Source organism: Molossus molossus, unplaced genomic scaffold (assembly GCF_014108415.1).
Source record: "Molossus molossus isolate mMolMol1 unplaced genomic scaffold, mMolMol1.p scaffold_m16_p_9, whole genome shotgun sequence".
Lineage (NCBI taxonomy): Eukaryota > Metazoa > Chordata > Mammalia > Chiroptera > Molossidae > Molossus > Molossus molossus.
The window spans coordinates 10,744,468-10,757,938 of NW_023425403.1; the positions used below are offsets into that span (position 1 = coordinate 10,744,468).

At 39.1% G+C, this 13,471-nt stretch overlaps 2 protein-coding genes across 14 annotated transcripts in view; one reads left to right on the forward strand and one right to left on the reverse strand.

Annotated features, from left to right (window-relative positions):
• Positions 1 to 13,471, forward strand: part of PRIMPOL (primase and DNA directed polymerase) — a 57,999-nt gene that overhangs the window by 26,697 nt on the left and 17,831 nt on the right. For 5 of the 9 annotated variants that reach the window (XM_036249732.1, XM_036249734.1, XM_036249735.1 and 2 more), the window contains 3 exons: positions 2,798 to 2,880; positions 2,962 to 3,008; positions 6,364 to 6,621. In XM_036249732.1, coding sequence (XP_036105625.1) covers positions 2,798 to 2,880; positions 2,962 to 3,008; positions 6,364 to 6,606 — 373 coding nt within the window. In that variant the 3' untranslated portion in view covers positions 6,607 to 6,621. Of the gene's footprint in view, positions 1 to 439; positions 498 to 2,797; positions 2,881 to 2,961; positions 3,009 to 3,765; positions 3,809 to 6,363; positions 6,622 to 13,471 lie in introns of those variants that run through there. The other 4 variants (XR_004958039.1, XM_036249737.1, XM_036249736.1 and 1 more) reach the window with 4 other exon arrangements.
• Positions 6,828 to 13,471, reverse strand: part of CENPU (centromere protein U) — a 38,467-nt gene continuing 31,823 nt past the window's right edge. For 4 of the 5 annotated variants that reach the window (XM_036249740.1, XM_036249741.1, XM_036249742.1 and 1 more), the window contains 5 exons: positions 11,779 to 11,857; positions 11,516 to 11,563; positions 10,414 to 10,475; positions 9,237 to 9,393; positions 6,829 to 7,257 (listed from right to left, as the gene is read on the reverse strand). In XM_036249740.1, the coding sequence (XP_036105633.1) occupies positions 7,144 to 7,257; positions 9,237 to 9,393; positions 10,414 to 10,475; positions 11,516 to 11,563; positions 11,779 to 11,857 (460 nt within the window). In that variant the 3' untranslated portion in view covers positions 6,829 to 7,143. Of the gene's footprint in view, positions 7,258 to 9,236; positions 9,394 to 10,413; positions 10,476 to 11,515; positions 11,564 to 11,778; positions 11,858 to 13,471 lie in introns of all 5 variants that reach the window. The other variant, XM_036249744.1, reaches the window with a different exon arrangement.

Here is a 13,471-nt window from a genome sequence, read left to right on the forward strand (position 1 = left end):
TTGAAAAAACAATATTCATCAATTGAAAGGACTTATTTATTTTTGATGTGCAATTGACATATAACATTAATTTCAGATGGATGATTCATTATTTGTATACATAGCGGGATGATCACCACAGTAAGTCTAGTTTAAACATCTGCCACTGTATGTAGCTAATGATGAGATCTTTTAAGATTTACTTTTTGCAACTTTCAAATATGTAATACATTATTATTAACCATAGTCTGTGCTATATTTTATAGCCCCATGACTAATTTATTTATAATGAAGTTTGTAGCTTTTGGCCCTTCATAAATTTGTAACAGCCATTTGTTAGTGGAATGTGTGTCCTTTTGAGCATTGCATAACCTCTTAAACGTTGGCATCAGATTGGACACTGCCACCCCCACCATTATGTCTCATTCCACATTGATGTTTAGGGTACTTTTTATCACAGCCACCACCAAAACCCCAGCTCTACAAAGACAGGACATCAGTGAAAGGAATGAAGGGTGATGTAACACTGAAGCTGTGAACTGCGTGCTGTTTGCAGGATGCTTGACTGATACCAAGTATCACTGCTTCCCTAGAAAAACGTAAATATCCTACATTGCCGTGGGACTCTCTGGTGCAGATCCGGGGACCGCAGCATTGGTGGTTTACTAGAAGTCTATTATTGGAATTTCATGAAGCAATTAGACTGGGTTGCCTGCATTTTTCTCTCCTGGGCACACGTCTAACTATCATGTGGAATATTGGCCATTTTTGTTTCCTTTTCTATAAAATGTGGTAAGATTTTCCACTATTTAGAATTTACTTTTAGTGGTTATGGGATTGTTCAGGTTTTCTGTAACTTTTAAAGTTTGCTTAGTTTGGTGTGTGTATGTATATATAAATATATATACACAAGTGTGTATATTATATATATATGTAAAAATAAAATGTGTGTGTGTGTATATTTTTAATCCTCACCCAAGGATATTTTTCCTTTTGTTTAGGTAGAGTGGGAGGGAGAGAGAAAAAAACATTGACATGAGAGGGACACATTGACTGGTTGCGTCCCACATGACCCCAACCAGGGCCAGGGACAAACCAAAACCGAGGTACCTTTGGCTCATTGGTCCGCGGGCCAATGCTCTAACCACTGAGCCAAACCGGCCAGGGCAGGTGTATTTTTTTTTTTTTTTATCCTCACCCGAGGACATTTTTCTATTTCTTGTACAGATAGAGTGGGAGGGAGAGAGAGGAAGAGAGAGAGAGAGAGAGAGAGAGAAACATCGATGTGAAAGGGACACATCGAGTAGCTGCCACCCGCACGACCAACCAGGGCCGGGGACAAACTGCAACCGAGGTACGTGCCCTTAGCGGGAAACGAACCCGGGTCTCTCCGGACCGCAGGCCAACGCTCTAACCGCTGAGCCAAACTGGCCAGGGCAGGGCAGGTGTATTTTTATATCTAGCATTTTGTTTACCAAAATTTTCAATTTTACTGGCAAAAGTTCATAATCTTCTTATATTTTAGTCTATTCTACATTTATAGTTACATCTACAATTAATTTCTAATAACATTTGTGTCTCCACTTTATTATTCTTTAATCAATCTCACGAGAATTTTACGTTTTCAGATTTTGGCCCTTTGTTTTTTTAATTTCTAATTATGGGTTTCTAGTGGCTTTTTATTATTTCTAAATAGTTTGTGGTCAGAGAATGTGTTCTATGAATGAATAATTTTAAATTTAATAGGATTCACATTGTACCTAGCAGTCAATTTTTCTTCTGTAAGAGCTGCTTTTAATTATTTGAAGTATTCATATATGACTATATCAAATTTGTTAATTGTTTAATTATATCATTCAAATTTCCTATATCTTATTATTTATTGTATCACTTATCAAAAGATGTTTTTTAAAATCTTGATTTATGTTAGAAATTGTCAGTTTTGCTCACACACAGGGTAGGGCAAAAGTAGATTTACAGTTGTGAGTACGCAAAACACCAAGCTTATTCTTGTATTATTTATTAATGTATTTTTTTCATATGAACAACTGTAAACCTACTTTTGCCCCACCCTGCATTTATTTTTTTTTTATCCTCACCCGAGGACATTTTGTTTGTGCATTTATCTTCAGATAGAGCAGAAGGGAGAGAGGGAGAAAGAGAGAGAGAAAAACATCCATGTGAGAGAGACACATTGAGTGGCTGCCACCCACACGACCCCAACCGGGGCCTGGACAAACTACAACCGAGGTACATGCCCTTAGTGGGAACTGAACCTGGGACTCTGGTCTGTGGGCTGATGCTCTAGAGCAGAGGTTCTCAACCTGTGGGTCGCGACCTCTTTGGGGGTCGAATAACCCTTTCATCACAGGGGTCACCTAAGACCATCGGAAAACACATATTTCCGATGGTCTCAGGAACCGAGACACCGCTCCTCTATCCGTCTCCAGGCGGGTCCACTCACGTGCACATACGCCCACATACGAGGAACTGGATTAGAGGAACTGGATTAAAGGGTTGTGGCATTAGGAAGGTTGAGAACCGCTGCTCTAAAGGCTCAGCCAAACCGGCCAAGGCCCCACCCTGTATTTTGAAACTATCTTATTTGGGGTGTACACAGTGGGAATTAATGTATCTTCTTGGGAAGTGTATTTCTTTTGCCTTAAATCCATTTTGTATATATTTGGCAACTAGTTTTCTTTTGCTTGGGGGGTGTGTGTGTGTGTTTGTATATACATACATGTATATACACATATATGTATATTTATGTATATTTCTATCCAGTCTGGCTATTAAGTAACTTTTTTTTTTAACAAAGGATTTTGGTTGATCTGAAAAATGAAGTTTGGTATCAAAAATGTCATGACCCCATATGTAAAGCAGAAAACTTCAAATCTGACCGTGAGTTGTTCATTTTTACGTTTACTACAAAGTAAAAATTAGATATCTGTGTAAAATAGTTTTGTTATCTTTCTGATTTAGGTTTTCCATTACCTGCCGAAGTATGTCTCCCATCTCTTCTCAAAGAGGTAAGTGCAATTTTTAGTTTCCCTCCCCTTACTAATTAGTTCTTGATACCATGGTGTAAATGAGCTATGAGTAGTGTCTAAACGTCTCCAGAAAGCTTTCAAACACACTGTCTGTACTTTGTTTTCACCTAGGAATGAGTTGTAGTGACTGTCCCCATATCAGCACACCTCATTCTTTTGTACTGCTCCGTATGTATTAACCAGTCACTGAAACGTAAAGTTTCTCATGTTTTGCTTTATAAAGTATACCAAAATACCCATCTTTGTGTTTCTTTATCTGTAGGAAGACTTTTTAGAAGTGGAATTATGTCAAAGGATACATTTACATTTTCAATTTTGGTAGATACTGCCACATTGCCAAACCAACATTTTTCCTTTAAAAACTTTTCCTTACCCAAGTAATATAGATTCATTGTAGAAACTTAGAAAATACATAAAAATCAAAAGGGGGGAAAATCATCCTCACTCATAATTTGACTACTCAGATATAACATGTAAATGTTTTGGTATATATCTTCCAGAATTTGTATCCATGCATGCTCACATATTATCTTTTCTAAAGTCATAGTAAATATACTGTATTATAGGCTTTTATTCCTAAACTATAACGAACATTTTCAGTAATACATATTACCAAATTGCTCTTTACTTTCCAATTTATGAGAGCACCTGTTACCCTCCATTTTTGTCATCATTACTTCTTTTTACTTAAAAAAAGAAAATCCTCACCTGAGGATATTTTCCCATTTATCTTCAGATGGAGTGGGAGAGAGGGAAAGAGACACTGATTAGTTGCCTCCCCTGTACAACCCCGACCAGGGACTGAACCGCAACCGAGGTATGTGTCCTTGACCGGAATGGAACCCAACACCCTTTGGTCTGCAGGCCAACGCTCCAACCGCTGAGCCAAACTGGCCAGGGCTTGTTTTTATTTTTTTAATGTTTACCAACCTAGAAGGCAAAAAGTGGTATTTTTTGTTGTTTTATTTTACATTTCTTAATTTATTAATGAAGTTGCATTTTTTTCAGATGTAATAGATTGCCTGTAATGGTCCACTTGTCTATGTGGTCTTACTCGTATTTTATTTTTTTTATCCTCACCCGAGGACATTTTTTGATATTTTGTTCAGATAGAGTGGGAGGGAGAGAGAGAAGCATCAATGTGAAAGGGACACATCGAGTAGTTGCCACCCACATGACCAGGGCCAGGGACAAACTGCAACTGAGGTACGCGCCCCTAGCGGGAACCAAACCCAGGTCTGTCTGGACCGCAGGCCGACCCTTCTAACCACTGACCCAAACCGGCCAGGGCATCTTACTCATATTTTACAAGAAGTTTTTATTAAGTACTCTTTTGTCATGTTACCTTCTAGACTTTGTGGTGGTCCCTCGCCCCACACATCGACCTTGTCCTTTAGTGTCATGGTTAGAATAAAAGTTACCCAATATAAGCTAAGTTAGTGCTTGGGTTTACATTCTAGATACTGGTCTGGTACCTATCCAATTTTTTTTTTTTTTTTTTATCCTCACCCGAGGACATTTTTCCATTTTTTGTTCAGGTAGAGTGGGAGGGAGAGAGAGGAACAGAGAGAGAGAGAGAAACATCGATGTGAAAGGAACACATCGAGTGGCTGCCACCCGCACAACCGACCAGGGCCGGGGACAAACTGCAACCAAGGTACGCGCCCTTAGCGGGAACCGAACCCGGGTCTCTCAGGACCGCAGGCCGACACTCTAACCGCTGAGCCAAACCGGCCAGGGCCAATTTTTTTTTTTTTAAGTCTCCTGAAAAAACTCATACATTCAAAATGGAAATGTGGAAATCTCATTCTTGTCCTCTAGAAGCTTGATATAAAATAGCTGATAGCCAGAATGTTTGATGAATAGGTTAAAAGTGTTCTGAAATGACCAAGAACAAACTAATTTTTAAAAAATTAACTATGCCTCTAAGAGGAAGAATGTCATCCTTGTTCATTTGGAGTATGTTAATGCATGTAGTTTCTGTAGGTTTTTGTTTTTTTCTCTTATCCATTATACCTCAAAAATGTCAAATTGAAAGTACTTTGGTATTACTGCTGCTATGACTTGTTTTTTTTAATCATTTGAAACTTAGAACAGTATAATGAATACCTATTATTGTACCTGTCACTTATTTTAATGTGAACATTTTGTCACTTCTGCTTCACCTGTTTTTTGTTGTTTAAGTATTTTACACTAAATTACCAGTCAGTGTTACTTGCCTGCTTTTCTAGTGCATTGATCATCTTAGTTTTTAAACACTTAATGTACAGAAATGCGGCACAAGGAACTCTCCCATATGCCCTTCACCTCGATCTGCCAGTCGTTAACATTTGGCCACATTTGTTCTCTCCCTCTACTGTGCACATACGAATTATTTTTTATGAGTCTTATCTTCCTCGTTTGGGCTGCTATCACAGAATACTATAGACCAGGTGGCTTGTAAGCAATAGAAACTTATTTCTCACGGTTTTGGAGGCTGGGAAATCTAAGATCAAGGTATTGGCTGATTTGATGGCTGATGAGAGTCAGCTTTCTGGGTCAGAGATGCAGCTGTTACATTGCATTTGTTTCTACATCACAGGTGTTGGGAAGGAGCATTCTGGGGTCTCTTTTATAAGGGCACTAACTCTGTTCATGAGAGCTCTACCCTCATGATGTAATAAAACCCCAAAGGTTTCACTTCCAAATACCATCACAAGGGGTGTTAGGATTTGACAGTCAGTCCATAAAAATCTATTGAAAGGAGGTTGCAAACATCAAATCCTTCATCTCTTAATATTTAAGCATGTAGCTAGAGAAGGACATTTTTATATAGCTATGGTAAAATTATTAAATTCAGAAATTTAATGTTGATACAATACTGTTATCTAATGTACAATCCATAATCATAATCAGTTGTCTCAAAACTGTTTCTTTATAACAATTTTTTTCAACCCATGTTCTTGATTTCTAAATACTTTGTACTTTATAAATAGGGAAATAAGTCTGTTAAGATAGCAGATATATTTTTCAATTTGTCTTCAGCTTGATTATCCCCAAAAAAACTCTGTACTCTTTCTAGTCTTCTGTGTTTACTGAACAGAATGTAGCACCGGAACTGCAGGCATCTCCAGATTTGGAGTTTCTAGAGTGTCTGGGCTACAATAGCAGTAATATTTCAACAAATGAATTCCCATGGTGACTCTATTGGAGACAGTGTCATGTAGCACATTCATTTGATTATCTGTTGCACTGGTCTTAATACCTCCTTCAACATAGATTGCTGTAGTGAAGTCATCCTTTTCTGATTGAATAACTGGTACCTCCGTCTATCCCCGCCCCCCTGGAACTAAAGGAAGAAGAGTTTACAACACATGAAACAATGAATGATGAAACCGAGAATCCCCATATGTCATCTAGTACACTGTCCAAAGGTGTGTTTTCTGACCCTGAGTGGGATAATGGCATTGACGATACTAATTTTTTGGAAGCTACTGAAGATGCTGAATTAGCAGAAGCTGCAGAGAATAGTCTTGGTTATAAAGGTGGAGTGGATGAAATTCCTGATGAACTAATAATAGAAGTATTACAAGAATAGCTAATTAACTATGTATACCTATAAACTAGCTATAATTTGCCTGAAGACAAGTTTAATAACAAACATTAGATACTAGTAAGTTTTTGTTAAATCTGTTCATATTCAACTAAGTTTTATCATTTTGCTTTCCAATTCTTGGTTTTTACTGAAATAAACCAATTTTATTGAAAATTAGCTTCAGTGTACTTAAATTCAGTAGAAATCTCTTATTAAGCAAAGTCAGTCTGTATTCACATCAGCTTAATTTTGCATATTTATTTATAGGTTAAAAGTCTTTATGTCTGTGGCCACTTAGGATTAGGTGTCAACATTTTAACGTGTCACTTAAGACACTAACCAGGAAAGTTCATCATGGTCTCTAGAACTACTATACAGTCAAACTGGTGACATGGCCACACACCAGCCTGAACAACTAGACAAGTTTACTTTCTTGCACATATCTGAGAGTGTTGCTTCAACCATAAGAAGTAGCTTCAGAAGGCAACGGGCAGGAGCGTGGGACTTATCTTTACACAGGCATATTTTCGCAGACTGGTCTCATTTCTGGTCAAGGAGCTTCTCCAATTGATGGTTGATATTTTGCAGATGGCTTTCAGCTCCTAAAAGGGTTCTTGCTTTGAATAACAGAGCTGGAAGGCTGGACGAATCATACTGTTGAAGGAAAATCATTCAGATTAACAATACCAAGAACTTTTATAACCCTGTTTGTTCTCCCTAGCTCATGTTATGACAAAATGCCAATTTTAATAGAGCTTTCCATTAACTAATTCCTCCTCTTTTTTTGAAGTAGGATCATTCATTTGATTTTAACCCATTGCATAATTGATAAATAAGGTTTCAAGGAAACTGCTCTGCAAGGTTTGAGCTGACCTCATCCCAGACCAGTTGGTTCAAAGAACTGTGGCATGTGAATTATTGGAAACATCATTCCTGATACAGATCAAACTGGGCGTCAGCAAGTCTGCTTGATCTCACGCATCCTGTTTTCAGAAGAAAGTATAAGGCAGATTTACTTTTACTGCAGGCCCATAAAAGTTCATGAGAAAAAAAATCCATCATCTAGAGAAATGATTTATTGGGAGGATCAATTAAATATCTTAAAAGTTGCCAATCAAAATTTCTTAATAATTAAAGACAAAATCAGGATACAAATCTTGCAGCAGAAAAAAAACAACACCCCAACTCTTTATTTTAAAATAATTAACAAAGCCAAACTTTATGTTGTAAACTGTATCTAAGGGAAAGGGACTAAATTCCCCTTACAGAATTTTATAATTATGAGAGTTTGTAGTTTAATGTGGTTTTCTTAGAAATGAAAATTGCGCAGAAAATCCGTCAGCCTATACCACCCACCTAATAATGGAATTCTTTCTAGAATATAAACTACCATATTACTATGGAATTCAGTTAAATATTTGAGAGCCTAAGGTGTTCAAGCTCCTGTGGGGCACCTGCTGTCAGGGAGGGGTGAGGGAAAAGAAGGGACATTTGGTACTAGATTTTTAGTGTAAGAGAAAAGGTAAGCTATATGCCCAAATAGCTACACTTGATAAAGCGAAGAGGATGGGCTGCCAGAGAAACAGCAGTGTATTTCACACACGGCGTCACAGCTTCACCAGTTTCTCCAAGTTCAGTAGCTAAATCTCTAACTCCAATGATGAGCTTTAGATTAGAATGGGCACTGTCATAGGAAAAAATATAAAAACATTCTATTTCCAGATCTGTAATCTATAAACAAACCTTAGATCACTGTCAAAAACTTAAAATTGGCCCTGGTCAGGTGGCTCAGTTGGTTGGAGCATTGTCCCGTACACCAAAAGGTTGTAGGTTCCCTTTCCGGTCAGGGCACATACCTAGGTTGCAGGTTCGTGCCTCAGTTGGGGCACATAAGGAAGGCAACCCATTGATGTTTCTCTCTCCCTAAAAATCAATGAACATAATATCCTTGAATGAGGATTAAAAAATCTAAAACTGAATTTAGAAGTGAAGAATACAAGTATGATCATAAGATATATGATCCAAATACATAAATTTTCTTTCTGAAATTTGGACATTCTTATTAATCTGAGCTGATTCTCATAATAGCAAAGTCTGAGGCAAAAATCCAGAAGCAGCTATAAAATTTATTAAAACAATATACCACACTTGCTCCTATTATATTTCTTTTATGTTTCTCAACTTGTAATATTACACCTACCATTTTATGGGATAATGACTTGTTTCTCTGATAAAGATACTGTACTATAAGCAACGGCTGACAAGCAAGGCTGAACAAAGAACCAGAGGCTGGTCTTTCAAACATGTCCGAGTGGTCTTACGTTGATAATTATAATAAAGCTGAGTTGTTCATTTGAAATCTGTATGAAAAGGATACATTTCCCTTCATGGGATTTAGTTCTCTGCAGTGGAAGTACCTTTGTAAAATCCATGTTTCACTATTTTTTTCTATTCCTCTAGCCTTAATTAAGTAGCCAAAGAAGTGATGATATAACAAATTCCCCCAGATTTAAAGTGATGCTGTTTGGGAGACTTACGCTGCATCTACGTTTCTTTCCTCCAAGCCCCTGGCACTCTAGCATGCACGCGCCCATAGCTTATGAAGCACAGTGGAGAGTAAAAACTGAACTCACCGTTTCCTTTACGTTTGGTTCTCTCTCTTGAATATCTGAATAATCTTGATGAAGCTGTTTTAAATTAGATAAGAAATATGCTGCATTCCTAAGGGAAGATTTTTTCTCCTTAAGTTCATCATATTTTATTTGTAGTTGTTTCAGCTGTGGTTCTGACCTAAAACAAAACAAAAAACATCAGTTTTCCTAAAAATAAATGGCATGTAATAGTAACAGCCTACATACAGTGTATGAGACTGCGTATGTAAGTATACTGAGTGAAGTTAGAAAAAACGGGGGGTGGGGGGTGGACTGGATGGTTTAAGATATCTTTGGCTCTGAAATGATGAATGCGTGAAAGATTCTAGATTTTCAATTTAAAACTCTGAAAAACGATGCACAATGAGTATGAAGCCCACAGAAGAATATGTCCTATATATCCTAAAAATCATCAAGTCATTTTTACGGTTTTGAGAGTCGCTGAATTAAAACATAACTTGGTCATTTTATAGCCTCAGGCAGGAATAGACAGGCAACAGCAAAACCATGGACAGAAAGCCTTCCTTTTGCCCCTTCTATCTAAATCTTATCCATTTCCAAGGTCCAATAAAACCAGTGGGGGAGGGGGTAACTATCCCAGTGCCTGGATGAAAAACGTGTGACCTTTGAAAAACTGCTTTCTCTCACTGGCTTAGTGCCCAACACTTGGGAATGGATTTGCACAAGTGCCACAACCGGGTACCTGTTTAACAATAACATTAACAAAAACTTACACAGCACTTCCTGTGTACTTATTCACTTCGTTTTCACAACACTGTGAGGTGTAGGTATTACGCTAACTTACAAGTGAAGGAATGGAGGCCCTAGGTGGTTAAATAATCTGCCCAAGGTTGCAAAGCCAGTAAGTGGCAGAGCCTGGATTCCAACCCCAGGCAGTCTAGTGCTAGAGTCTATGCATTAAATCCCTGATTAGGCTGCCTCTCAGGCCAGAGCTGAGAGATCTCATGGCAGATAGATCTGTGCCGAATTCTCCATTGCTAAAAGCTTCTCCAACTCTGCAGCACAACTTATCTTCACTGGACTTCCAAGCTCAGACAACCTGGGATTTCAGTGCAACCCAGCAGCGAGTTTTCCTAGCCCCACATGGCATGTCAGAATCCTTTCAGGCAAGTTCTGAAAGAGGAGTTTGATATCTTACCAGAGCAGTTCGTCCTGGACTTCAATCAAACGCTGCCTCTTCTTTTCAATATCTGAAATCATCTAAGTAATACAATAATTTCTTTGTTAAATTAATTTCGTAAGTGCTCAAACACTATGTATACTGTGCCAGGGGTTGGAAATACAGCGGGAAACAAGACAGACCCCATTCTATCCATCATGGAACTTTGGTCTAATTGGGAAGATGGACATTACATACAAACAGTGTGTAATTACGTCGGTAATGTGCTCTGCAGGAAAACGGGGAACTCTAAGAACAGCAGGGCTACCACCAGGACTTCAAAGAAGTGTGGCCAGACCTTTCCTGAGACATAAAGTTATTTCTATTTTATCTAGGTATACTGGAAAATATTGAAATGGGTTAGCAGGGTCAGGATACATTATTATAAAGAACATTCCATATAATAAACTTTATTATCTTAGCCATCACTTTAAGTGACTATGTGATATTCCACTGCTGGATATTCAGACTGTTCCCACTTGCTTACAAGCAATGCAGAATTGACCAATTAAAACAAAGGAAACACATCAAAGGCTTGTACTCACAGGCCGGAAAACGTGTGTGTTTCCACCCGCTTCTATTATAAACGCAGAGGGGCAGCTGCTCCCTCCTCTCCTGGGTTCACGCGCGTTTAGAGCTAGAACCCAGGGGTCACCTGGTCAACCGTAAACAGATGGAGCCTAGTGCCTAGTGCGACTGGCTTTCCCCTGCACAGCTGCTGGTGAACAGTTTTAAAAAAACTGTGGCACGACACAAGTAGCAGAGCAAGGCCAAGAAGTGAGGTCTCCTGACCCGAACACAGTGCTCTCCCAGGCTGTCCTTTCACCTGGAGCACGGGAAGCTCTTTATTCTGAAAGGCTTTGCTTTTTCGTATCCACAAGAGTGGTAAATATACATTACTCAATGCTTACCCATTTTGGGCTTCACAGCATGCTTTAACAGTACTCAGCCACAAGATCGACCAGATAAAAACCTGACTGCAAAGATAAAAATCTGATGCAAACTGAAGGCCATAAAACCCAGAGCCAAGACTCCACTGAACTTGGCTACATGACTACATGCTTCCAGTCACACGGCTCACCTTAGCATTCTTCCGCCTCAGAGCTGTCAACATCTGCACTTCTGCAAGCTACACAAAACAAAACAAAGCATTCACATGGCATTTTCCAAAATTAAATGTTTGGAAGCGTGCAGTATCTTACATTTATTTTAAAACGTGAAATACTAATAATTCTAATGAATTCTTTACCACATTATCAGCAAATGCAGTCCTTCTAAGTAACTATGCTGCCTCAGGACCAGTAAAAAAGAGCTAGACCAATAAATTTATGTCAGTGAACTTACCATTTTGATGAGTTCTTCTTTCATACTAGAATGAAATTTGTTGATCGCTTCCTTGCAAATTTTAGATTCTACATTTTGTCTGTAACAGATTTTTTTTAAAAAAAAGATCAAACAAGGTATGAAAACAAGTACTGTGAAAGGTGTGTTTCACTTGTTTAGCACATCAACACAGTTTTACATACAGCATTTTGAGTATCTAAGACAGCATGGTCAGCTCGCAGCCCTTTCTCAGGCTTAGAAAATACTGGAAATGTCTCAATAACAGAAAAAGAACAGGAAATATTTTTCCCTAAACCCTCTGGTATGTGGTCAGCTAAACATGCTGACATGGGCCACATCCATAGGTGATACCAAGTGATGTGGAAAAGCACAGCCAATCCCAGTCTTCCTGCCTCCTGATCCAGTGACCAGCAGACGTCAGTCCCTACCTTCCTGCCTGCTAACAGCTGGAGGAATAATCGTATTAACTTGTGGACTGACCAACAAGGAAGCAGCCAAAAGCCAGCTGTCCAATCTTCAAAAACTACAAAGCCAACCCCAAAAAGAAACTGACTCGGGTCCCTGGGACAAGAGAGAAGAGAGTACAGTCTCCCAGTCTGGCTTCATGGCAAGTGGCAGACGCACAGTGACTGACTGCGCAGCAGACACTCTGCCATCTGCCAGGGCAGAGGATACTATCAAGTGTCCTTTTAACTCTTTAGAAGCTAGGAATGTCCAACAGAAGGCCTTCAATTTTCAATACAGATCTTCGTATAAGTTCTCATCATGAAATGCGTGTTAAGAAAGCATTTCTAGTGACATCAGCAAGGAGGTTAAGAGGAAGCCCCAGACTTCATTCCCCACAGGGAAACCGACTTAACAACTACATAAGGCCCAAAAGCCTTTATGAGCATTCCCAAAACCACTTAAGTTGCAGTATTCCAGACAAGTATCAAGGGAAATTAGACACAAACAAAAACAAAAACGTGCCAACCCTGCCGTAAGGGCAGTACTAAAGAGGGAAGCTACAGCGTTAACTACCTACATTAAACAAGATCTCAAATCAAAAACCTAATTTTATACCTCAAGGAAGTAGAAAAAGAGCTAACCCCAAAGTTAGCAGAAGAAGAGAATAAAGATTACAGCAGAAATAATAGAAAAAAATAAAACTAAGAGTTGGTTTTTTAAGATAAAAAAAATGGACACATCCTTAGATAGACTAAGAAAAAAGACTCAAAGCCAGAAATGAGCCTGACCAGTGTGGCTCGGCTGGTTGGAGTATCATCCCCTATGCCAAAAGGCTGCAGGTTTGATTCCCAGTCAGGGCACATGCATAGGTTGTGGAGGTTCAATCACTGGTTGGGGTGTGTACAGGAAGGTGGCCTTTCGATGTCTCTCTCTCAAATCAGTAAGTAGGTCCTTGGGTGAGGACTGGGGAAAAAAAATCAGAAACGAACAAAGGCCCTGGCCTGTTTGGCTCAGCGATTAGAGCATTGGCCTGCGGTCCAGAAAGACCGGGGTTTGGTCCCAGCTAAGGGCGCGTACCTCAGTTGCAGTTTGTCCCCGGCCCTGGTTGGTCATGTGGGTGGCAGCCACTCGATGTGTCCCTTTCACATCGATGTTTCTCTCTCTCTCTCTCCCTCGCACTCTATCTGAACAAAAAAATGGAAAAATGTCCTCGGGTGAGGAAAAGAAAGAAAAGAAAGGAAAGAAA